This window comes from Triturus cristatus, chromosome 6, assembly GCF_964204655.1.
Source record: "Triturus cristatus chromosome 6, aTriCri1.1, whole genome shotgun sequence".
Taxonomy (NCBI): Eukaryota; Metazoa; Chordata; class Amphibia; order Caudata; family Salamandridae; genus Triturus; species Triturus cristatus.
Genome location: NC_140589.1, coordinates 1,220,236,646 through 1,220,263,803, shown reverse-complemented (window position 1 = coordinate 1,220,263,803; position 27,158 = coordinate 1,220,236,646). Strand labels below are relative to the sequence as shown.

The 27,158-nt window shown below is 44.5% G+C and overlaps 1 protein-coding gene across 1 annotated transcript in view; it reads right to left on the bottom strand.

The window, feature by feature from the left end:
• Positions 1-6,319: 6,319 nt before the first annotated feature.
• RPF2 (ribosome production factor 2 homolog) overlaps positions 6,320-27,158 on the bottom strand; it is a 57,436-nt gene continuing 36,597 nt past the window's right edge. The window contains exons 4-10 of the mRNA XM_085612134.1: positions 24,019-24,058; positions 22,525-22,606; positions 22,357-22,433; positions 19,398-19,497; positions 18,571-18,673; positions 17,719-17,863; positions 6,320-8,482 (exon numbers count right to left, since the gene is read on the bottom strand). Of these exons, the coding sequence (XP_085468260.1) occupies positions 8,291-8,482; positions 17,719-17,863; positions 18,571-18,673; positions 19,398-19,497; positions 22,357-22,433; positions 22,525-22,606; positions 24,019-24,058 (739 nt within the window). The 3' untranslated portion in view covers positions 6,320-8,290. The remainder of the gene's footprint in view (positions 8,483-17,718; positions 17,864-18,570; positions 18,674-19,397; positions 19,498-22,356; positions 22,434-22,524; positions 22,607-24,018; positions 24,059-27,158) is intronic.

Genomic DNA, 27,158 nt, shown 5'->3' with positions numbered 1-27,158 from the left:
CAGGGACGGGGCACTAACTCGGTCCCTTAAAACATCTCCTTTACACACATTGGAGAGGCCGGAAGCAAGACCCCTCAGTGGCGATCCACAAAAGAACCCGGACCCTTGTACTAAGCCCATCGATACACCCATACTCATTCAGCGACATAATGGGCAAACCTAGGATGGAGAAGCCCCAGACCCAGCCTCCTGAGACAGAATTGGTGCCCCCGCGAGAGACGGCTGCGGAATATCCGGGGTCCTCCACCTCCATGGACCAGCACGATCACTCGCATATATTCGACGAGTTGATGGTAGCGATCCTGGATATAAAAATCATCCTGGGTACAAAGATCGACTCCCTGAGCATCAACATGGGTTATCTCCGGGAAGACTACAAGAGATTGAAGGGCAGGGTTGAGGAATCAGAATCTACATTGGCGTCGTTACGCCCCACGGTGACCGCAGGGACCACCCAGTTGCAGTCCCTCCAGCAAGAAGTTGAATATCTGAGGGAGCGTGTGGATGATCAGGAGGGGCGCTCACGCCGTAACAATATATGTATTGTGAGACTTCCCAAACGAACGGAGGGCCCCAATATGGAACTTTATCTGAAAGAATGGTTCTCGCACGACATACTACAAGGCAAAATATCCAAGTTCTTCTCTATATAACATGCCCACAGGGTCCCAGGTGCCCCCCCACGACCTGGCACTCTCCCCAGGCCGGCAGTGGCGAGACTGTTCAACTACAGAGATAGACAACAATTCTGCAGGTCACCCGGGGCCCATGGCAGGTCGATAACTCCATGGCCCACATTTACCCTGACTACACTTTGCAGGTGCAGCGCCGTCGCTCCTCGTATCTGGAGGTCAAGAAGTGCCTAGGAGACAATGACATCCAATACTCACTCCAATATCCATCACGCCTCCGTATTCGCCACAAAGAGGGCACTGTGTTCTGCAGTACACATGAGGAGGCAAGGGCGTGGCTGGAGCAGCAGGGCTTGGGACACGGGCTGCGGGCGCCCTCCACAGACACTGGTCCAGCCTGGAAACTGGTTGAGCCTCGCAGGGGCCGCAGCACGAGACGGAGCCGCCGACCGACAAAAGCCCAACTGGCACAAGAACGAGCTCAGGCCATACAGACGGTGGAACATATGGACAGTCCTGCATTCTCCCACAGATTGGATTCGGACTCTGATGCGACAATAGACCGAACATTGCCTCTGACACAACAGGAGGCACTGTCGGGGGCGGACCTGCTCTCACTCCGCAGACTGCAAACACCTTGGGGTAAACACTTTGGGACTATGGAGACGTTCTCTGCGTGAACCTTCTGCCATACGCACATATGCAAGCTGCCAGGTTGAGTCATGTGTGGCGGCACGCCGAAGCCACGCTTCATCCAGCGAGCAATAAGTAGCTGATACAGCATCACAAAAAATATTTTTTATTGTTACTTTTATACGTTTGAATAGCATTTAAGTGCGAATGGCCTATTGCCCATTGGCAAGTCGGCCTGGGGTGGGATGTAGGGGATTCTTTTTCTTTAATTTGTTGAATGAGTCGATCTTCTTTACCATTATTGTACTGAAGCAGGAGACGTGGGTTGCCAAAGCCTTTGCATTTTCTCTTCTTATAAATGCTATGTATGGGGGGGGGTGCGGGGGGTGGGATGGATTGAGTGGTGGGGGTTATATTGTGGCACATGCCCTCTTCAACGTTGCGGGAGTGATGTCAGAGAATTACAGATTGTTGACTTGGAATGTGAGGGGTCTGCCGGGATGCGCTAAACGGCACAAAGTATACCAGTACCTACGAACACACAAGACTACGTTTGCAATGCCCCAGGAAACGCACCTCACCACACAAACACTTGCATCACTTAGTAAGCGCTGGATCGGCACGGTCATAGGCACTGCATATTCGGGATATGCTAGGGACGCGCTGATATGGGTGGCTCCAGGGTAGATACACAGGGCAGATACGTTGTCATGGAGGGTCAATTAAATGGGTCTCCATTGGCACTAGTCTCTTTATAAGCTCCAAATTCGGGCCAATCTCGGTTCTTACAAACACTTTCGCCATCCTTGCTAGTGGACCCCACATATTGGGGTGGACACTTTAATGGGGTATCTAACCTGGACTTGGATCGCTCCCGCCCCCCTGTCCTGGGAGCACAGTCCATTAAGCTGGCCCAATGCATGAGGGACTGGATCACAAACATGCAAGTCCATGACGCATGGCGTAGTAAACACCGACACGTACATAGTCGCATTATTCAGCAATGCACGCATTATCCACTAGGATAGATGTTATATAATGTTCAGATAATGCCCTGCATAACGTCATTCGGGCAGAGTATCTGCCGCGTACACTCTCAGACGATAACCGGTTAGCGGTCAGCCTCTCCTGGGGTGCAAAAAGACCTGATATATCGACTTGGTGACTGCCACGTGAGGCGCTTGCCGACTCATCATACCAGGCCACTCTATAGAACTCCACTGACTCATTTCTCAACGAATGCCGGTACTGCCTCTTCTAGAGGTACTGAATGGGAGGCTTTTAAGGCGGTCCTTCGAGGCCATGCAATTAAAACTACATAAGGGGTTCGTAAATCAATGACCGATGTACTCCAGACTCATGAGACAGAAATACAGAGATGTGAGCGTCTCATTCTCACTGACTCTCAGGTGGGCCCGTCCTTGGCCCACGCCCGACTGGTTTATAAGAGTGCAATGGACGATCGTTGAACGTTGGACAAGACATCTAGCGCGGCGACATGCAGAGGGGGACAAAGCAGGTAAGCTACTAGCATGGTTAATGAAATCAGATGCCTCTCAACCCACCATTACTGCCATACGCCCGTCCAACGGCGCCCTTGTCAATACACAGCAGATTAACCAATCCTTCCTAGCATACTACATGACGACGTATGCAACTCCAGTCGTCCCAAACCCTCCCCATATACACGACTTTCTTGATGGGCTCCACCTCCCGCAAATTATACCAGCGCATTACGATGCCCTGGAAGGACCAATCACTGTGTCTGAGATAGAGGAGGCATTCGGGCAGTTAGCGACCGGAAACTCGCCGGGGACAGATGGCTGGCCATCTGAGTTCTACACCACGTACACTAATAAGCTGGCACTACGATTGGCTGACATGTATACTGAAGGCTTCGAGACAGGTTAGCTCCCGCCCACTTTGAGGGAGGCCACAATGCTGGTCTTACCGAAACCGGGTCGAGACCATCTCTTAATGGCCTCATATCGACCGCTATCAATGTTAAATGTAGACTACAAGACTCTTGGCAAGCTACTGGCGAACAGGTTGATCGCCACCGTCCCCTTGCTGGTCCATGAAGACCAGAATGGTTTTATACCAGGGAGGAACACAGGATTGAATCTGCGACGTTTATTTACATTGCTGGAATGGGCGAGGGGTAGAGAGGCAGAAATGCATTCGATAGCATCCCTCGATATCGAAAAGGCATTCGATACATTGAGTTGGGACTATCTGCTGACGGTGTTGTCAAGGTTCAGTATCGGACCCAATTTCTTGAAATGGATACGATTACTGTATTGTAGTCCACAGACCAGGGTGAAAACGGGTCGAGTTTATTCCTCACTTTTTGCGATAGCGCGAGGTACACAACAGGGTTGCCCCCTGTCGCCGATACTTTTTGCCCTGGCTATGGAACCACTGGCATGTAGGCTACGCCAACGGGTGGCCGAGTGGGACATATTTGTAGACCGCCAATGGCACATGGTGTCACTTTGAGGACGACGCCCTGATTTATTTACGTGGCCGGACTGAGATACTTCAGCAGATAATGGACCTGTTGGACGCTCATGCATTGGTCTCGGGGCTGCAGGTTAATTGGTCCAAATCGGTGGTGTTCCCGATGACACCTATGTCAATAGCCCATAGACAGACCGCGTCACAAACTGTACTGGAATGAGCGTTTGATACATTTAAATACTTGGGGATATAGATATACCACTCGGGGACGGACATTGACGGCAACTTAGGGCGAGCCATTTCTAGAGCCCAGTCGACTATTCCATTCTGGTTGAGCCTCCCCTTGTCCCCAATGGGTCGAGTGGCGATATTCAAAATGCTGCTCTTATATTTCTTTCTATGCACTCCCCTATACCCTGCCACGAAAACTTTTCAGGGATCTGGAATCTCTTTTAATCTCTCTCATCTGGGGACACTCTAGAGCCAGGGTGGCTTTACATAAATTGTATCTTCCGCTATCGGAGGGTGGTCTGGGCGCCACAAACTATGAGCGTTATTACGCCGCAGATCAGTTGCTGTGGCCAATGAGATGGCTCGACAAGAGCAATCTTACAGAATGGATAGTTGAAGCCATTTCCTGGGATTGCCCAAAACTTTTGGAATGATTGTTGGGCGCCACAACACCAATCCAGAAACATCAGGGTAACATACTAATGATGGCGGCCAGACGCAGTTGGTCCAGATATACGCTCCCTAAGGGTTGGACTGCCCCATACGCCTCCAGCTTGCCACTGGAAGTACTTCCTGACACACTCATTTGCCATGAACGATCGGAGCTCGCCTCTTAGATGGAGAGAGGGTTGGACACGTGGGGAGACATGTTCGTTGACTCACAACTGCAAACGTATGAAGAGCTGGCAGATCCATACGGGATACCACAGGGTTCCTTTCTCCTATATGCCCTCCTTACTCGCCACTTCTTACCAACATGGGGTAACGATCGGACAGAAAGAGCACTGGGAGGAAGAATTATCCACCACCATAACTGACAAACAATGGGCACAATGCCTTGGACATACCAAAACGGTCTCAACCAATGTTAGGTTGGAATACACCCAATTTAACTACCTACACCATACATACCTTACCCCTCACGGGCTAGCCCGCATGTACCCAACATCCATTGATAGGTGCCCCAGATGCCATACCCCAGAGGCCACATTCACGCATATGGTATGGACTTGCAAAAGTATACAACGAAACTGGAGCGCAGCAGCAGCCATGCTCACAGAAGCAGTAGGGGCCCCGGTATCAATACAACCCATTCACTTCCTGCTCGGTGTCACAAAGCGCTCCGCGTCGCGTAAAGCTCTGAACACATTTCTGGACCTAGCTCTGGTACTCGCCAAACGTAAAATAGCCATGACGTGGAAAGCCTAAGCGGCCCCAGCGTACACTCTTGGCTGTTGGATCTTAGGAGGGCACTGGTATCGAAGCACACGAATCATCTAGCACAGGCCTCGCGGGCGCTGGCGCCACCGCGAAGACCAGTTGCCCATTGGGGCGGGAATACTGGTTGTTGATTGAGACCAAGTTAGCGGAAACTGACCCCCCCCCATAGGTGTGACCCTCCTCCTCCGCCCCCGTCAAGGCCCCCCACCACGCCCTTCACAACATGTTACATCATTCTCTTTTCCTCCTCATTCCATATCCTTGCCTGCTGCCCTCCCTCCCCCGTTTGTCCCGTTACCCCCCCTCGTAGCTCTCCCCATTGATGCACCCACGATGGGTGATGCATTGCGCACGCTTCTCCACACCTGCGACACCCTTTGACACGCTCTATGGTCTGGTACAATGGGCCCGGTACCCAAAGGTAGAGTTCGACTCATCGTTAGTTTTCTTTATAAATTGTTTTATATTGATGCCTGCCTGTGAAACTGAGACGGAATTGTATCGCTTTTACACGTGAGACCATTTGCTGAACAGCAATTCTGTATGCGATTTTGTAGGTAAAGGTACTTTAACATGCACGTGTATAAAATTATAGATTATACAAGGATTCATCCTTAAATGGTGACGGGAGTTTTCCGGGCATCCTACCCAAGCAATTCGAGTTAGTGTTTTTGTATCATCAATATACCAAAAAATTAACGGTTGTAATGTGGAAGTTACTAATGCTTTGTTGAGGAAAATCAATAAAAATCATTTTTAAAAAAAGTTTTTTTTTTAAAAACGTGGGAAAGTACTATCTTAAATAACCTGGGGTCCACAGTTTATTTGTTTTCGTTTCATACTAAATAAAACTTGGATCTAAAATGCCACTGCTTCTGAAGGGAATGATTTCTAATAGCATTGTTTCATTAGCAACATTCAGTTCTCCGATATCGACATCATAAACCGATGACTACCTAAACAGCTTAACCCAGCACTGCTTTGTCAATCATCTCCACTTCTGAAAATCTTTTTAAATCTGCCAAAAAACAAAGATTAAAAAGAAAACAAATGGCATACAAACAATCTTTTTTTTTGTAAACAAAGATGAATCCACACACATGGCACTGAATTTTTTAACAAGATTTACATCAACAAGGATGTTTTAAAGTAAAAGTAAGAGGCATGTTTTTATTGTATATATTGTGTTACAACGCATGTACTGAAATATTAGAAGTACACTTTGGCTGTAGAAGACATTTTTGGAGTCATTAATTAAATCTCAAATTTTGATCTTTCTATCTCTGATCCACTTACTTTGGAATACTTCAGTTGATATATATTCACAGATTTAAGAAGCAACATAACCCTGTAGACTATTCCTCTCCCTTCACAAAAGAGGTAATCAAACCATTATTTGGTGCTAGCGAAGCAAGGGGGGTACATTAAGTCACTTCAAACAGGTTAACCAGAGAACAGTATAGCATTATATCCCAAGGGGCTATTATGGTTATCAAAGGTCCTCTACCAGAGTTATAAGACTCCGCCATGAAAGGGGTCCAATTCCATAAAAATGGCCGTAAAAAACCAAGGTAGCCCAAGGAAAGGGTTCTAACGCTATTAGAACACTGCACCCACTAAGTGTAGAATGTTCTGAGTTACACTAGGGAAAACAGAGAAGCATTGGAATGTCCGAGCAGAAGGTCCATACCACTCACTATTGGCACTTCAACAACACCACTGTCTATAAAGGAGTGTTTGGCATTCCAATGTTATAATTGACATTAATGCTTACTTATCCGCCTGTGCGGGCAAATTTGTGCTTTTCCAATCAAGGTATAATCCTTCATTCATATCCTTAGAATAATTTTCAATTGCTCACAGTTTACTGTAGCAACAAGTTTGAAAATTCATCACAAAAATCAAACCACCTCCCCACCCATAAAACATGTTTCGGGCAGAAAACAGCACTTCTTCTGGGCTTCAGGATACAATAGTGGCAAACCAAGCCAGCCTCCTCATGAGAATTAATTACACTTGTAACGCAAATAAATCACTAATGATAATAACTTAATGATTCAATAATCAAGCTCATAACCATTGCGTTGAAAGTAAAGCAGGTATGTCGCTGGCTCTCATTTATCATTCCACCCTTCATTTGCAAGACAAATCAATGTATGTGCTGCTCCATGTTCATTCAAATTTCTCAGCTATGATTTAGGAGACAGTCATGTTATTATTTTGCAGAGTCATCTGTTGAATTTATCATTAAAACAGGCTTAGCTTCACTCTTAACTATCCCATATATTCCAGTTAAGGCATCCTAGTACACAAGTAAAAACCATTCTGGTGTTGACATGCATTCAAAAGAAAGAAAGGGATGGTCATATGAAACTCAAAACTTGTAATCATCTCCGAGACTGGTCTTTCGAATGCTGAAAGAAAAGAAAATATTTTGCCAGAGGCAGCACAAGCAGTCTGTTCCTGAAATGAGCTTAGATTGCTGAAAAGGAAATATAATTTGGACTACTGTTTGACAATAGTGCACTGTAAGGCGACTATACAAGATCTAGCTTCAATACACACAAGCAATCTGGAGAACGACAGAATATTTGATGAGTGCACAATAAACAAAGTTTGAGACCTCTTTTTACAACATTTAAAAAGATTTACGACCTGTGTTTGTTTTCGGGCCCAAATCGCTCATGGATTATACGTAGACACTGCTATACACATATGTGCATCTGCTGCAGACTATGTCACGGGAGTCTGAGTGTTACATGAGCTCAGGAAATTTTAACGATGGTTTAGTAGTTGGTGTGCATTTTAATTTTTATTTTAAAGCACCATCTACATACTGAAGCATGTGTGGCCATTCTTCACATTTACCAGAAACCAGTCTTTGCAATGGCTTCCCAATCAGTAAAACACGAAGCCCAAAAAAACGATGTGTCAAGGCACTGTCTTCTTCAAAAAAAGTTGTAAGCTGTAAAGGAACATTAGAAGGATGGTGTACTTTTAGTTTATAAAAATATACAGTGGCTCTTGCAGCTCGTAAAACAGCAAACTGTCCAAACTGCTCAAGGCATAGTTCTGAGGCATGGAGCAGCAGAAGTCCAGCACACTGTGCCTACTTAACTAGTTTGCTCAGCCTTTTTGGCTTTCTTCGGACTTGTCGCTTCTTCTGCCGATGTCTTTTCGCCACGTCTTTTCTTAAGGCCTTTTACTTTTCTTGTCTGCAATTTACCCAGGTCCTGTTTCTGCATATGGATTCGACCATAAGTTGTTCCTAATGTGTCACGAGATATATTTTTCTTCTTCTTGGCCTGCAGCAAGAAAAGGAAAATGTATAAGTTGACTCAAGAGAAATTACTTTGTCTGAAGAGTTGGCATAGGCTACACGCCTCACTGAGTTGCACTTGTGTATAGCGGTTAAGGTAAGAAAAATGTTGAAGTGTTTGAAACATTTAACAGCCTAGAGCAAATGGAGAAATGTCACGAGGGAAAAGCATTAATAAAGCAGGACTTCTAAAACACTTTACTGCCAACTGCTTGTGACACTGAGTAGCAGCCATTCCACATTTTACAATTCACCAGCAAATTCCCTTTCAGAAATACACAGCACCTTTCAGTGCATACCTACAACTTTTCAATAATTGAATGGCACTATCCCAGCCAGGAGACTTCCACTAATGAGAATTGTGCAACGTTTACTACTTTCTTTTTTCATATTGAGCAATGTTCTCTAGCAAAGATTGAGCTGAAGCAAAAAAAACACATTCATCTACATAAACGACTAGCTTGCACCTCCCGCAAGAGACAGCAGCTAAATATTTTAGAACAAGCATTGGGTCTGGGCTTAATGTGCTAACACAAGACTTCAGCACATTACACTGAGACAGACAGAAGGGAGTAGCAGGAACGGGCATAGAGGGCTGTGGAGTAAAGCATCATGCAGTTCACTTTCGGTGGAGGTTGAAGGCTACACAGTACGTGATGAATACACCACTCGTCTAAACCAAGACGTGAAAGTCTCAAGACAACAGAGGAAAGAGGCAGATCAAAGAAAACCGATGCGTCAAAGGACAAAACGTCTACTCTACTTATACTGTTAGCAATAGGTCACCTTGACAACTGCAGTTAGAACCTAGACCTAAAAAGAGCTGTGCTGAACACAAAAAAGTACATGTACATTTTAAGTGAATAAAACACGAGTGCGTAATCATGCAATCAAAATTATGGAAGAATGTGTGTGATGGTCTACAGTTTGTTATAGATTTTTTTTAACAGATGATTCATCCCTAGACAAAGGAGTTAATGATGACAAAGCAGTAGTTTAAAAAGTAAGAGAGAAATGACACGGTAATGCAGATTTTGAAAACTTTTAGAATTCTCAATAAACAATTTGCGCGTTTAGTTTAAAAAAAAAAAAAAAAAAACTTGGTTGCCCAGAAGGCAGTTGTTCATAATGCTATAGTGCTTCCACGATTCTGGGACTCGACTCATCGTGGTGTTCTGAAGAGCAACATCGAGAGAAAAAGAAACGATTAGCCCTTTAAATAGTTTAAATCTGAATAGTTAATATTACAGTAATTAAAGATTTAGTATAGGTGGTTTTGGATGACGGAACATAATTTATTTATCTATTGATTATTGAGTGTGAAGCTCAAGATTTAGTTGTCCCCCTCTTCTCACGATTCTTAAATTTGTTTTAAAATGTTTAATCTAGATATAAAAAAAGAACTTTTAAAACATCTGGGCTGACTTCACTTTACAATTTAGTCATTTTGAGCGTTTGAAAAAGAGAGTTTCATTCCTTGTATATCCAATCCTACGGATACCCAAGATCATACAGTACGCCATCCATCACGGATTCTAAAGCAAATTTGGGGTGCGCTCAAATGCAGGTTATCCCAAAAAGGTAATACCAGTTTGACTGCTCACAAAATAGAAATAAATAAGCTACGGCAAAGCCAATAGGTCTTGCCTTTGCTATTGGATGCTGGCCTTTTGGGTTTGCCAACGTGTTTTGCCTCTGCCCACAGATGCCGTCACATGTGTGAGCACATGCATATCAACCATCTTGTTATGGAGGTTTTTATGGTTCGTTTGATACACTTACAAGGTATACCATAAAACATAATGCAGCTATCTTGCACTGGAGTTTCTAATAAACATGAAAACTACATTACAGGATGGCTGCTGTATATGTGCTTGATTGCACTGCAGCCATTTTGGATTTTCCCAATCCTTGCCAACCACGGGAGGTTGTGAGAGGAGGGAGGGTGTCCCATTTTGCACTGTGGACACTTAACAAGAACAGCGTGCATGGAGGGTGGAAGTGCAGTGGAGAGGTTATCAGAGAGCACCATGCAACAGTCCACAAAATAGCCTGGCTTTAAGGACCGCCCGCCCAGAAAATGACAACTAAAAAAGAAATGCCAGCAGACAATGGCTGAAGGGTGCTGACCTACAGTCCACACTTTTGTTCTGTATTTATGTGAAGGTGTACTGATAACCTGAGGTCCCCAACAAAGAATCACAGCGGTCTGTGGACAAGAATTAAAAAGGGATGGCAGCCATTGCTTACACTTTCTGCCAGGCTTCTCAGAGTGGCCCATGCAAAACTATCACACCTGGAGGAATCTGGTTGGAGCATAAAATGCAGGCTATATTTTTTCCTCAAACCAGCACTTTGCCAGTGTCTTGTATTCGAGGTGTGTTTTTCATGAAATTTCACAAAACAAAAGTTCACATGCAGCACAAAGAGCTAAGCCAAGATGACATATTTTCGTAGGTGAAGTGGACATTTGGCCTACCTGTGGGATCAGAGTGCACAGAGGGTAAAGGCCATTCACCATACCGGAGAATGGCATATTCCGGGGAAACAAAAGGGTCGGAGGACGGTCAGAGCAAAGGCATTTTTGTTCTATGCACATGGTGACGGAGAGGGTGTTCTGAAGTGTAGAAGCTTGGACTAAAAGTGGCCATTACCTACATAGTCATCCTAAAGGATCACACAGCCAGTGAACAGTTGAAGGACCTTACCAAGCTGATGGCCTAGAATGTTTTACAGAAATTTGCACCAACTAACCATAGGCACAGTGTGCTTGATGAGAGGGGCGCAATGACTGGTATTTTATCTGGCTTTCGCCAGGAGTCAGAGATGAGCAGAAGAGGTGACAAGTTACTTACCTTCGGTAACGATACATCAGTAAGAAACATTAGTTAGTTATAGATTCCTTACCTTTGAATTAAGGTGTCAGACTGGATCTGGAAAGTTTTTTTTTTTTTCGTCAGCAGTACCTTTGCGCGTTGGAAGGTGGCGTCGGTCGGCTTAGCGTCAGTCGTTGGCATCGTGGTCGCCAGGATGACATCAGAGCAGCTACTTAGACGCCGCCCTCGTGCGCGGACATCAGTTCTGTACTCGACTATCCGCGCCAGAAACGCAGAGCCATGCAAGACAGTGACCACTGGTGCACAAAACTAGGGACCTGAAGGGATGTCCTTAACTCTAGAAATCAGCCTGCAGAACGGGGAGGATGGGTGAGGCGGTAAGGAATCTATAACTAACTAATGTTTCTTACAGATATATCGTTACCGAAGGTAAGTAACTTGTTCCTCTGAAAGAAACATGTTAGTTATAGATTCCTTACCTTAGAATAGATACCCCAGCAATACCAACCCCAGAGGTGGGTCTGCGAACCAAGATCACACCAGAAAATGCTGGAGAACAGAACAGCCAAAGAAGCCGTCCCTCCGGACTGGACTGTCAAGGCAGTAGTGTTTGGTAAATGTGTGCAGCGAAGCCCAGGTAGCTGCCTGACAGATGTCGTTGGGAGGCACTCCTGGCCCCAAAGCAGTAGTTGCTGCTGTCGCCCTGGTGGAATGGGCGCGCAGCCCCACTGGAGGCTCCTTCTTTGCCAGAGAATAGCAGGCTTTGATAGGAGGTTGTGCGCTTGTGTACGGCCCTACCTTTCTTGTCAACCACGTACCTGACAAAGAGCTGGTCATCCGCCCGGCACGGTTTGATGCGATCGAAATAAGAAAGCGCACGTTTTGGGTCCAGACGGTGGAGCCTCTCTTCCTCCTTCGAAGGAGGCGGAAAGAAGGTGGGCAAAGGGACGGTCTGCCCGATGTGAAAGGCAGTGACGACCTTAGGCAGGAAGGATGGACGAGTCCCGAGGACAACTTTGTATGGATGCACAGATAGAAAAGGAGGCTTAGAATAGAGCGCCAGGAGCTCACTCATCTGTCCGGCAGAGGTGATGGCCACCAGGAACGCAGGTTGGAGAGTTAAGAGCCTCAGAGGACAGTTGTGAAGCGGCTCAAAGGGAGAGCATATTAAATAAGTTAAAGCCAGGTTTAAGTCCCACTGAGGCACAACGAAAGGAATAGGAGGAAAGAGATGAGTTCTGCCTTTCAAGACGCGATTTACTACCGGGGACTTGAAAAGAGAAAGCTGATCTGGAAGCCGAAGGAAGGCAGGCAGAGAAGGCCGAGAGATAGCCCTTGATAGTGCCCTGCTGGGCCAAAGAAAGGAGAAAGAGGAGAACATCAAAAAGAGGGGCAGAAAGGGCATCCACAGCCTTTGCTGTGCACCATGACACAAACTTGTTCCACTGGCAGGCGTATACCGTCTTAGTGGAGGGACCCCTGGCTGCCAGAATTACATTGCAGACAGGTCGAATGACGTCAACTGCCGCGGCTCAATCTCCACGCAAGGAGGTGGAGGCTGGACAGGTTCGGGTGGAGGACCGTCTCCTGTTGCTGCGACAGAAGATCCTCCCGAAGAGGCAGACGTGTCCGAGGATCGATGGCCATGTTGAGCAGTTCGGTATACCATACTCTCTGTGCCCAGACCGGAGCCATAAGAATGACTTGGGCCCAGTCACGCCTTATCTTCAACACTCTGGGCAGAAGTAGTACAGGCGGAAAGGCGAACAACAGACCGCAACGCCACTCGCAACAAAAAATCGTCGCCTAGCGGGTGCCGCCTTGGAAATTTCAAGAATTGCTGACATTGCACGTTCTCTTCGGTGGTGAATAAATCTAACCAAGGCTCTCCCCACTGTCGAAAGAGACCTTGCGCCACCTCAGAGTGAAGATGCCATTCGTGATCCATCATGCACCTGCAGCGGAGTTCGTCAGCCCTGGCGTTCAGTGAACCTGCCAGGTGTTGAACCACCAAGGATATGCCCTGATGCTACAAACATGTCCAGAGGCGGAGGGCCTCCAGACATAGGGCCCACGACCCCACCCCACCCTGTTTGTTGCAGTACCACATGGTGGTGGCTCTGTCTGTGAACACCTGCACTACTCTTCCCCGGACAGAGGGAAGGAATGCTTTGAGTGTAAGACGAATCGCCCAAAACTCCAGAAGGTTGATGTGGAGCCTGGACTCCGCCAGAGGCCTCTGATCTCCGTCTCTCCCATGTGGCTGCCCCATCCCAGAAGGGATGCATCTGTGTATTCTGGTTGGGGAAGGAAGAGGGATCTGCCGTTGACCCAAATCCTGGTTTGTGAGCCACCACTGCAATTGCCATGCAGTGCCCTCTGAGATCTGGACGCAATCTGACAGATTCCCCTGATGCTGCGCCCACTGGACCTTCAGGTCCCACTGCAGAGCCCGCGTATGCCACCTGGCATGATCGACTAGCAGGACGCAGGAGGCCATGTGGCCCAGCAGCCTCAGGTCAATCTGACTGAAACCCGGGATAGAGACTGAAATTTCGGAATCATAGCCTGAAAATCCCGGACTCGCTGTTCGGGAGGATAGATCCGAAACCACGTTGTGTCCAGAACTGCTCCGATGAAGAGGAGCTTCTGAGAGGTAATCAAGTGTGACTTCGGCACATTGATGGAGAACCCCAGCGAATGCAGGAGGTCGGCCGTAGTCTGGAGGTGGGAGACAACTGCCTGGGGCGAACCCGCCTTCAACAGCCAATCCTCGAGATAGGGGAAGACTGTAACCCCTGATCTGCGTTGATGAGCTGCGACCAGCGCCATCACTTTCGTGAACACCCGAGGGGCGCTGGTTAGGCCAAAGGGGAGCACGGTGAGCTGAAAATGCTCGTGGCCTACTGTGAACCGCAGGTAACGCCGGTGGGCCGGCAGGACAGGGATTTGAAAATAAGCATTCTGCAATACTCTGCCAAATATGACGTTGTATGATGTTTATATAACCAGTAATTCACAAAGTCAATAAAGTGGGACTGCAAACCTAAATCTGTGATGTTCCACAAGCTCATGTACTTCCAGGAATGTCTGGAACTCGTCAAAGACAATACTTTCCAGCACCTTGGTGTTCCAAGTAGTCTGACACTTGACCAGACATGATTGAGAGCATTAGCATCTAATGGAGGCTATATGTTTGGTAATGGGGGATGAGAAGCTTTTGCAGAACCTCTGGATCTATGATACTGCCAAATTCTGTGGTGTGTAAGAAAGCAAAGTGGGTTTATGTTTACACAGGCAGGCCATAAAGCACTAAGTAAATGCCAGACATGAGAGATTTTGCCATTTTTGAGGCAGAAGAGCATTTTTTCCACCTTGAGCTCCTGTGCTGACCAGCTGTTTATGATTCCAAAATAACAAGTCCTATGCTTTGACCTTATTAATAAAGAACTGATAGATCTGAATATAGAGCTGGACTGCTAGAGCAACCATGAAAGGAATGGAGGCTGGCAGAAGATAGCCTTACACTGAAACAGATCTATTGAATTATTGGTGGCTGATACTATGCTCCTGGTCTCATTTTTCAAAAGGTATTGTTTTTCATAGACGACCTAACAAATCTTAAGGGGCCCGATTCACAAAAGGCGGCGACAGCCTGGGAGAGCACTGCGAGGGCCTCCTCCGGACACTGTCACAGCACCTGCGCAACCGTATCCTACACCGAGTGGGAATAACGGCCCAAGAAACATGCAGTGTTTATCGACCGCAGTCCTAAGCTGGCAGAAGAGAACATTTTCTTTCCAAGATGGTCCAGCTTCTTGGATTCCCTTTCCGGTGGAGCCGTAGGGAATGCACTCTTGGAAGTTGGGGCTTGGATTACCAAGCTCTTCGGGGTGGGGTGTTGGGAGAGGAAAGTGGGATCGCCCGGAGCCAGGCGGTGGCGTCTGGCAATCATCCTGTCCACAGGAGTCCCCGTTTTGGGCCTGGATCACGTGCCCAAAAGGACATCGATGAGGGCCTCATTAAACAGCAGCAAGAGGCTCCAAAGGGCTTGCAGCCGGTTGAAGCACCTCTGTCAGGAGGTTAATCCTGACCGCCACCGTAGGAAGCTCACAGTCGAGAACATCGGCCGCCCTACGCAACACCACTGCATATGAGGCTTCCTCCTCCTTAGCCACGGTAGGAGGAGACAACATGCCACGGTCAGGCGAGGTGTTGAGACCACTGGCATCCCCCAGTTCCTCTCTCCAGTCCTGTTTATCCAACTGGTCGGTCAGAGGGTCACCTGACCCTTCCCAGTCCTCCTCCTCATCCTCTGGGTGCCATTCTGGTCGAAAAGGGACCCAGGAGTGAACAGGGGCACAAAAACCCCACTCTGCGCCGGATCCGGCATCGTGAGACGCCAGTCCAGCTGCGGGTCCACGTCAGGAAAGATGCCGGGATCGACGCCGGCTAGGTGGCCAACCAGCGTCGAATGCGGTAGTGATGCCGGAGGAAGCGGAGCAAGTGTGGAGGCGTAATCCGGTCAACCGGCGCCGATCCGGATCTAAGCCTGGATCCAAGGGGGGCCTGCGGCGGAGAAGGCCTAGGTCCCCCAACCGAGTCCGTGGGGCCCTAAGGCACGCCAGCGGGTTCGGCCCACCCAAAGATGGCATGCATCACCTCGTAGAACCTATGAAGCTGGGCGGGAGTCGCTCCGGGAAGGGAGGGAAATGCGGGTTGGCCAACCGACGAGAAGTCAAAGAGTGATGATGCTTCTTCTTGTGCTTAGACTTACCCGACCCCGAGTGCGAAGACTTCGAAGACTTGGACGAATGGTGGTGGCTCCGCGACTGGTCCCTCCACCTCCCTCGTCACCGGGACCTCGAACGGCACTGAGCCGACTGCCGGTGCTCAAGCAGCTTTCGGAACCGCCTTCGGAGCCATTGACCGGCAGTCGGAGCACGACTTGGGGTCGTAGTCGCGCTCCAGGCAAAAGAGGCACAAGCGGTGCGGATCCGTCACCAACATCATCTGATGACAGGAACCGCATGGCTTGAAGCCGGGCATCCCTCGTGCACCAGGAGTCGAAGACTAGAAAAGGAAGTAGACAAAAGACGAGAAAAAAAAGGTCAGTCAAAAAGTGACTGGAGGTACTTCCTTGATCTGCACAGGCTGGCGCGGAAAAAGAAAGAACTGACATCAGCGCGCGAGGGCCGCGTTCAAGTAGCTGCGCGGCGTCATTTCGGCGACCACAACGCCAAACAGACAGATGCAGAGCTGACTGATGCCACCTTCCGACGTGCAGAGGTACTGCTGACAAAAAAACATTCCAGATCCAGTCTGACGCCTGAGGGTAATTCTAAGGTAAGGAATCTATAACTAACGTGTTTCTTTCAGATTGGATATTCAGGCCTTTACATCAATTTTTAAAAACAAAAACAGACATTTTTTCTGTGCACAAATCTCCCAAAATTTTTGGGGTGTACTTTGTAAACAGGTTGCATAAAAATGTGGGTTCAATTGGAGTAGCCCACTCCTAGCAGCTGATCATAACTAAATACAAGGAAAGACTACAGTTAAAACTGCTGTTTTTTTAAAAAGAATCAATTCAACAGCGTCGGGCTTTCGTTCCCAAGACCAATTACTCGATAACGTGCACTGGGGATAGATTCTCTCTAAAACATGAATAACATAATCCTAAAAAGTAATAAAGGGCTTGGCCATTTTAGAGGTCTTTCTGGTAATTAAAACCGACCTACCAATTTCAGAAGCAATACATGACACTCCTAGCTTAACATTTTGGACCCTACACCTATTCCCATAGCAAAGCCTCTACTTTCAAAAAGAAGCCAAACAACAAATCTGTCTGCTACACCAACTACCCAGTCAAAACATCAATAAACTAGACAGAAAAGTCTGCTGGGTAAATTAAGACAACCACTTCCCTCCCAATTGCACTTCAACAAAAACATACCCATAAGTCAACAGTCACATATAGCGCCCAATTCACAAAGGTAGAAGTCTGAGGGCCCAATTCACAATGGTAAATTTAGACTTCAGGTCTAAGTTTACTTTTGTGAATGGGGCCCTTAGACTTCAGGTCTAAACGGACACTTCAGTTACAAGTTTACATTTGTGAACTGGGACCCAAGACTTTACTGGTTGAATCCTGGCAGCCTCTGGGAACCTACACATTATTTCCCTGTAGATAACCTTCACTGGGAAAAAATATTTTAGTCACCAACCCTTTTAACACTCCCCATCTATAATGTGGATTCATAATAATTTTCACAAAATTCTAATTCACAAAGGTAAAAGTAGTACATTCAGTACAGCCTTCTTAACCTTCATTGTCACTTCAAAAGTGTGGGAAGACAAGTGGTTCAGTGCTTCAAATCTATACCTTAAGAGCTTTCGGGCGCTTCATAGCCAGCTTATAAAGATCATCTGAAGCCAAATGTGTCCTCCTCACAGTAAAATCAAAGGAAGGTCCAATTTCTTCCAGTTCAATCCTCGGAGTCCTACAGCCAGATTTCTTCAACAGTGCTCTAGGAGAAATATAGCAAACAAATGATATACGCAAGAACAAGGACTGTTTTCTAAAGCAAACTACTGTCTCACATGTCCTTTTCAGCCTGAGCAATAAACAAACTACACTTTGCAATCATGCACACTAGATATTGAAAATTGGGATGACAATGGTTATTGCAAAAGCGTACTTCGAATAATTGCAACTTCCAGAAATAGTGGTTGCTTTGTTGACATAGTACATCATAGGCCACAAATAATAACACAAAGTTGAGGATGACAACCCACTCAACTTACCTTTAGAAACAAAGATAAAATATTCAAATTAACTGGAAAAAACACATTTAGTTTGAGAAATTCCAATATGAGTATCACCTACACAAAGTGAAATCAGAGGTACTGATGCCTGCAATTATGTAGAACCGCTTGTTTAAATTCTGACAAAAGCAAGGTCCACTGAATACCCCTTTTCCTTTCCCTTTTCATTATTCATTAGTGTTCTTAACTTACTGACATCAACTAATGATTAAGACTGAGTGGAATTATACCATATTGGGCCAAAATGTTCAGTGAGAATCAGTGGTAATGAAGGAGATGCGATCAACTCCTTGAATAAATATAAACTGAAACCCATCAGGGGAAAAAAAGAGCTTTAACAATTAAGGCATCCTAAATGCATTTATTAAATCTAGAGGACTGATAATGAATATTATGAAGTGATATTTACCTGTAGCTCCGCATAAAAATCTTTCCGTCCATTGCTGTGAAATGTAGAACATGCTCCAAGCCAGCCAATCGAATATTTGGAACTGTTGGACCTCTGAAGAAATCTGAAAAGAAAATTACGTACCATTGATCTCACAATTTCCTATGAAAGTCCAACAAAGTTCAACGCTCCAAAGCTGCAAACCTGATTAACAGGTTACAACTTTGGGTTAGAATACTCAGAAAACACAATGTTAAAATTGTTTGTTGGGTGGCGTTCCCTTACAAGCGACAATAGGTGCAAAAGGCCATCAAAACAACAACTATCAAATCCTTCACCCTCACTTGCACAACCTTTAGGAAAGAGTAAAACTGAAATGAAATCCAAGTAGCCACAAAACTCTGAAAAATAGTCCATCTCATCTTGTACAGATGGTTGAAAAAGCTGTCTTTCCCCGCTGCCCCCCCCCCCCCCCCCGGTCATCTCTATTGACCTCCTGATTCTTTACCTGGTATGGTGGGATCCCCCCCATCGGCGCTCGACACCGTCTAGACTGTTTCTCGCCTTGAGTTTTGTTTCCTTGTTTCTTTGTTTGTTCTTTTCTTTTAAAATATTTGTATCCTGCCTAACTTCTGAGTTGCCGAGAATATCTCTTGTAATCCTGCTGCACCTCTGGGGATCAGTCGCTGCTTCGTGACGTCAAGCAATTGACATGCATATACTAGCGGCCGGCCCTGGTGGTTGTAGGCCCATGTTTGTAATGATGGGTTTTGCACAATAAAGTTTTTCCCAAAAAAAAAAGAAAAAGCTGTCTTCTGTGCACAAAAGTCAGATAACTGGTGGCTTACCAATAAGAAGGCTTTTTAACCTTCTGTAGTCTTCGGATACTTCAAACGTATCACCAGCAAATATCAGCATGGGCTTTGTACCTTCTGGACATTTACTGTTCTGAAAGAAAATCAAAAAGTTTTTAAGTAACAACTCATTTATGACCTTGCACCATTTTGTTCCCAAACCAATCTGTGAGAGGTCATTCTTTTACACTGATTCCCCCCCATAGTTTACGGGTTCTACACAATATGAAGTTGTCATCAGGAAGCACTTGGAAATATCTGACTTCCAAGTGGGTTTTTGGCTATCCAAATAAGATAAGGAGTGTTAAAACCGACGGTGTCATTTACTCTTAAAATCACTAGCCTTTATCCAACCCAAGGGAACAGTGATGGAAAAGTCCTCCAATCTAATTCAGTAACCAATGAGAAATTAACTAATGTATTCTTGGAATCAGGAAAAGCTAACTTTTAGTTTTCCTGATACTATCAAACAACAAGCAATGGTGACCGACACTTGCAGAATTTGGAGTCTGTCTTGTGGCCAATGAGTTGATAGGCTTGGAGACGGAGCTGTAAATACACCAAGCTACCTGATAGAGGCTGCCTAACCAACATCTATATCTGGATGTTTCAATACTGCATTTGTGTGAATGCCCTTAAGACCAAAATTAAAGTAACATGGGCAGACAACTGACAAACAAAAATACATGCACTTTATATTCTTCTCAAGTGCTCCAGAATTCAACTACCCAGCAAAATCGTTACAGGGGGCCCCTTAGAAACCTAGGTTTGAGTTTTTGCTTGCAAAAACAAAACCATAAAGCTGCAGCTTTCCTTGCAAGCATTTTATGACAGCCGTACAACTGCTTTGACTCTCTTGTCTCAACTGCTGCAATGCTTTACATATGCCTTCTTCTGATCTCCAAATTACTACCAAGGGTAAAAAACATTACGACAAGATTTTGATGTTGGCAAATATCCTCTTCCAAACACAGCTTCACTAGATCCCTACTTATGTACCCATGGGCTGGTCTCAAACTTTTACATGAAAAAACATCCTGATGTAGCTTAGAGGTAGTCCCAGCAGCAAAGAAAGGTACAAGTGAAACACATCTAATGTACTTGCAATCCCTGCTCACAGATAAACCTTTCTAAAATTACTTCAACTTGCCAATGCTTTATTCATAACTAAATACTGTTTCTTAGAAGGTTGTTGCCCACTTTCACCACTGGCGTGCCCACCACCTGCATGGACATCGTCCAAAGCCTTGAGTGCCCACAATACTCTTGCTGCAAGATGACAGTGTTCCGGTGGAGGCAGGTTTGGGACTAGTCCTAGAGAACACAGGGATCACAGTGATGGCAATAAATTTAAAATCTGAAAAATTCTCACTCCTACAGCCCGAATCGCCGAATTGATTCACACCGAATGTGGTATGAAAGTAGAACTTTAGTTGTAAATCTGTCCAGTGGCTTTTGAGATACTGGCATTTTAAACACTTGCAGAACAAGCATTTAAAGGGGTAACACTTTTGTATGTCTATGCGGTTTAGGCTCACCAGGAATTCAAATAAATAACCAAATAAATAAATAATCTGATAGACACTTTTTTCCTGTTATCCTTTTTGGATCCGCGGTATGAATGATTGTACTGCAGATCCAAGAAATCAGATTGTCTGCCGCTGACACATGAGAAAATGTTACTTTCAGCAGCCATTACAGGCTATGGATCACAGTCCCCATTCCAAACCACCCAAAAAGGCAATATAAGGGCTCACGAGGGAATTCAAAGTTGAGGCATGATTCAAAGCTTGAGCCTTTCCTGTAATTCATAAATCTCCCCCCACCCCCCAAAAAATGAAATTTAACCCTTTAACAAAGCCAGTGTTTCCGGAGCATAACGAGGTCAGGCCCTGTGTCCAACTCCCAGGCGGGCTTGGAAATTAAGTACATTATAAAGCAAAATAAATTAACTAAGTGAACATGTGGAAGAAAAAGACGAGGGTTAGGAAGAAATTGAGTCAATTGCCACCTGTCTACCTTTTTCTCAAAACAGTTGATCTTTAACGATAAAAAAAAGGGGGGCGGGTGGGGGGAAGGGTTAAGGCTACTTACATTTTTAACCATTAATTTTGACATTGTAATCACTCGATACTTAAGGCAGGCTTTACAGGTCAAATTACACATACTTCAAGTCAATAATTGCAAGTTTTGGGGCGGTGTTATGCCCATCACTGACTGAATGGAAGCGAAGCGTGGACATGTATATGCTGGGGGAGAAAACGACCTATCAGGCAAGGGGCTGTCCCAAAAAGTTCTGGAGAATATGGAAGCCGTGGCTTGAATACTATAGACTAACACTTACTGCATCCCAGTGAAGTCCTGGGATGCGCGAGGCAGGAGGTTGGGGGGGGGGGGGGGGGGGATGGGACATATAATTGTCGTCTTGCTGTTTACCACTGTATAAAGACCTTGATGCTGAGGTTAAAACGTCTTCACATTCTTGCTGTGCACGGTTTATCGGTTTATGTAATGCAACTATGAAAAATGCCAATAAATATATATTTTTAAAAATCATAATTGCAAGTTTCCGCTTGTACTCTTGTACTTCCAATAGCGTGTGTCCAATCTTCTTCAAGGACATTTTTAAATAATAGAACTTTATATTTCCCCCTTCCTTGTATCGGTGCAAATAGCAAGCAGGATTTAGAAGTTACATTTTTTGTTTTGTGATCAAAGATCAACTGAAACGAAAAAAGGTCACTCGGCTTTTGTTACATGCATGATACTTTTAATCTATTTTGCGTCAGTTTAGACACAACGCCGTTAACAAATATTTCAGTTATGGTAGAGACGTTAAAATGCAAAAACGTGGCCGCAACAATATCAACGTACTCAAGTTAACAAGTAGACCACTGGATGTCGCTACACCACCATCATTAGGGGCAGTATAAACGACTTTTCAAAGTTTTACCTTAATTTCGCTTAAAGCCACGAACTTCTCAACACCAAGTTCAATCATGTCCAGGACGTGGTAGTCAAACATGCGGCCTGTTGAAGGAAGGAAGGAGGGCACTTATCTTACTTAACACAACCAAATATAGGCAAGCAATTCATAGTTCTTTTTACAAACATGGCTTACCAAAAATGAAGTTGTTTGGCCGTTTCTTGTTGTGCGAACCGAACAAAAACAAGGAACAATCCGATTTCTTTGAAAAGAACTCCTACAATAAGGAAAAAAAGTAGACCTTTGTTTAATAAAACCCAGAGCCAGGTTCTTCTCGGGGAATAGTTCGCATATTTTATTATGCCCTACATCTACTTACCTTACACGAGGGTGCAAGTACACATTTATAATCCACAAGAACTCAGCACCAGCAAATAACATGCCCAAAAGTCATACATCATCAATAAAAGACACTAGGCTACAAAAAGCCATTATGGGGTTGACCCGTGTAAAATTCAAGAAGGGCCCCAACAACCCCAACTAGCATGTCTGACAAAGGGAGATTAAAAATCAATCTGGCCACAATACTGAGAGATTAGAAATGCAGGTTTTCTGCAAGTCTACCATTATTTCATGCTGAGCGACACAGTTAAGCACTCGGTAGCTCTCCAAGCGTCATCTTCACTTTACAGCACACATCTGTAAATGGCTCAGGTTTTCAGTAAGAAAAAAAAGAAATCAGAATATTATTTGATACACCAAATCAAGCTCATACTGGTTAGAGCTTCTAGTGAAAACCATGCGATCTTATATAGGTTTACATCTTTTAGAGCATTACCGAAAAAAACAAAGGATAAACAAGATCATGGAATGAACTCAACTTAATACTGTTGCACCTGTAGAATAAACTCTTGGGCTCATAATCTAACCGCAAGACTTGTTACAGGTCTGCAGTGCACAAGTACACACAGGCGCACAGATGGTGGTGCAGAGGACATGTTCATGCCAGACAATCTACAGCTCATAAGCCAAACTTTATGGTGTGCCTGGCTGTAAACCAGACCTTGTAGGCTCCTAGTTGATCCACAGCTCGAAACCATGCACCACTAATTTTCCCAGCTGATGGCCTGCTCTAAACCTGATCTTGCCCATCTCCTGGCTCTAAGCCTCAATCGACTGGGCTCCCAGCGTTAACCCACATACCACTGAGACCAAGTTTCAAGCTACCAATTACTGAGCTCCAAACTAGACACTTCAACTAACCCAGACATTGCCAGGCTCCCAAGCTCCAAACTAGAAGGTGCTGAGAATCTCCGCTATAAACAAGTGCATGCAAGGCTCTTGGCTGTAATCCACACACTGAAGTGGCTTCCAGCTTCAAATCAGAAAATGCAGAGATTCCCTTCTCCAAATAAGAGACTGCTGAGGCTCCCAGATCCAAATAAGGCAATGCGGAGATTCTCAGCTCTACTCCAGACTCCGGTAAGTCTTCCACCTCCAAATCCAGACACTGTTAAACTCCTAGTTTCAACCCAGATATATGCTCAACTCTCTGCTTGACACAGCCGACCATCAAACTGATAATGCTAAACTCTTTCCAGAAATTATCTTTAAACCATACCCCACTATTCAGGCACCGACTACCATGTTTAACGAAATTCTACTGTGGACAAAACACTCCAAACTTACCATCGATGTTTGATCTTCAAAAGGTCTTGTAATGTTTTTTCTGATGGAAAAGAGAGGGTTGAGTTACATGATAACCACCAGTAAGAACACAAACAAGCGCATGAACAACAATCAGTTGAAAGACTAATTTTACAAAATTATTCTTCACTCTAAGAAAAAGACGCAGTCTACAATGGAATACGGGGCAAAGCAATCAAAACTGTTTAGCAGTAATCTGCAAAGAAGCAATAGAAAATTGGAAAAAAAAAGGGCTGGATTTTTTTAAAAATTAGCTTTCTTTTAATTTCTTTTTGTATGGCAAACATTGCGCCTTCTAAAAATATTATGAAACATTTTTAAAAATTGCTAATTATACTTAATTGGACTCCCTTTTCTTACTTTTCTGAGATGCACAACTTTAGAAACCGTGTCAAACACAAATCTACCAACAGCAGTGTATCTGACATTTTTTTATTAGCAATATTTTCAACGAATTGGACATCTCTTAAAGGAAGAAAACAATGCCCCAAACTTTATTCATTCAATAAAGACCCTTGAAGTTCATATCTATACAAACACCCCATATCAGCCACATATACCATTATAAAAACACTATCTTACCATGCAAAATTTCCTATAATGTGCATTCACTTACTCTAAATTCTGCAAAAAATATGCAAAAATCATGCAAAACCATAGTTTAGCACTATATTTTAGTGAGGACACATTTCACAGGGAAAAAAGGAAAAAAACTCAAAAGAAACCAGGTGCAGCGAACAGTAGCTGCTCACGCTCTGGTTGTAGCGTTGTTACTGTACTCCAGAGCTAAAATAATGTCGCTAACGGAGCGTAATTACACCACAAGGAGAATTTCAGGAATGTCACAAAATTACTTGAGATCACGGCAGTTTAACTAGAATTTCAACCAGTCCTCTTTAAAATCAAAAACAAAATCTTAACATACCATTTGTCCTGAACCAAAAAAAGCAGGCTACCTTTATTAAATAAAGTACAGAATACCTGCTACTGGCCTCATCTACTACAGCCTCTCAATTTTTTTTTAAATATCATTTCAGCATGTACACAAATCTTTCAAAGAATACAGTAACTATGATTTACGTGCAGACTATAATGAGATTAAGGGAGAGGGGACATGGAGTACTTGATACCGGATGTTGAGAACCATAGTCTACTGCAATAAATCCATGCAAAATGTCCCATAGACTAGTCATCTCATCCTCCCATTGCTCGCTCAAACATGTATATTTCGCACATTTCCTCATACCATTGAGATACTCGAAGAGGGTCTTGACATTTCCAACCCTAGCAAGGATTAAGCATGTGTTCAACATTTCCACAAATAACCTCTATTTGAAGCTTATGATTAACACAACAATGGTCCTGATGGATAAAGTCTGTAACTTATTAACACAACAATGGTCCTGATGGATAAAGTCTGTAACTTATAAATCCAGTCAGCTCAAAGACTGACTTACAGAATTTGGGCATAAAGCAAACAAGGGATTCCAATACTTTTTTTTAAAGATCAGCTACTTTTTGATTACACCTGAGGAATCCATGAACTACTTATGCATTCCTAGCCAATGACTGAATGCCTGGTGGAGTGATATAAAAATCTAACAAAGTACAAGACTACTGCAGCCTGTAGTTTGTTACGTTCTTCAAATTGTACGTTATTGTTATAGATGCCTTGTGAATCTCATCAACCCAACATGATAAACCATCCCGAACATTTCTCGAGCTACCTTGCAAATCAGTTCTTACAATCTCTCTCAAGAACTCATACATTGTGGAAATTCCCAATGAGGACTATCTAACATGAATTCAAATAATTGCAGAATATCCCGCGGCCGTTCAAATCCTTGCAGTATCGATGCCAGGCTCCTATACAAATGTTATCCTCAACACAGAGGTACCACTACAGTAGAGTTGCCACTAAAAAGGAGGCTGCTACATCAAAAGGGGTACGTGCAAATGATAAAGCATTATTGCTAGGTTAATGCTACTTTCTTTTTTTGAATTTTGTGGCAATTTAATTTAAAAGTTAAGGTCAGAATTGGAGCAAGGCTAACAATTGCATTAACTTTCATCAATTTGAGGTGTTCCGATTATTAATGGGGCAAATATATATTTTTTTTTTTTTTTTTTTTTTTTTCTATTGAACAATAATTCGGTTACAAGTATGGGCCTACAACCACCCGGGCCGGCCGCTAGGTACATAAGGAAATATACACATATCAAGGCTGCAGTCCGTTCCCAGGGCACTGCCCCGCAGTGGCTCAAGATAGTTCTCGAAGAACAGCAAGCGTCAGTCCAACAGTAACAGAAACAAAAGGAAAAACAATAAAAACAAAAGGCGAGTTACGAGGGATACCAGTGCGGTTCAGGCTCCCCCCGGGAAACTCCAGTCAGAACATTTGAGCAATCCGCTAAAGAGAGGAGTACCGGGAGGCCGGGGACGGAGGGGGGGGGGAAGGGGGGGGGGGAAGGGGGTCAAGGGAGATGAACGTCCATATGGAGTTGTTACAAAAAGCGCCAGGAGCCGTCAAGGGTCAGGGGGACATGGCGATATCAGTGTCTACCAGGGGGGGCGTACAGATGCCTCCGCGATACGCATTCCATTGACCCCAAATTCTACCCCATGCCCCCGGCTTGCCACGGGCCACATACACTGTTTTCTCCCGAAACATACACCAGTCCATATTCTCCTTCCATACTGACACGGTGGGCAAATATTTTTTAATACACTTTAAATTAATTAAAGTTATGAGTAGCATATGGTTACATTTCAGTTACTCATTTCATTTAAAACTAAGAGTTAAAGCTAAGATCGAAAGTTTTAGGTAAGCTTAATTTTTATTTAACAAAATGTTAGGGTTAGCATTGAGGTTAGGGTAATGTTAGTTACTGATTTACATTTATTAAACTTAAAGCTAGAATTACCTTTAGAGTAGAGTTAAGGTGAAATGTATATTTTAATTACAATTTAAATAGTTATACTTTACTTAATGGGTTAGTTCAGGGACAGCACCTGTGTTACTAATTTAATTTCATGTAATTCATTAATATTTTTGTAAATTTAGGATTAAGATTATGTGAAGTTACTTATTTCATTGCCTTGTTCCTTCACTCTGAAAGCT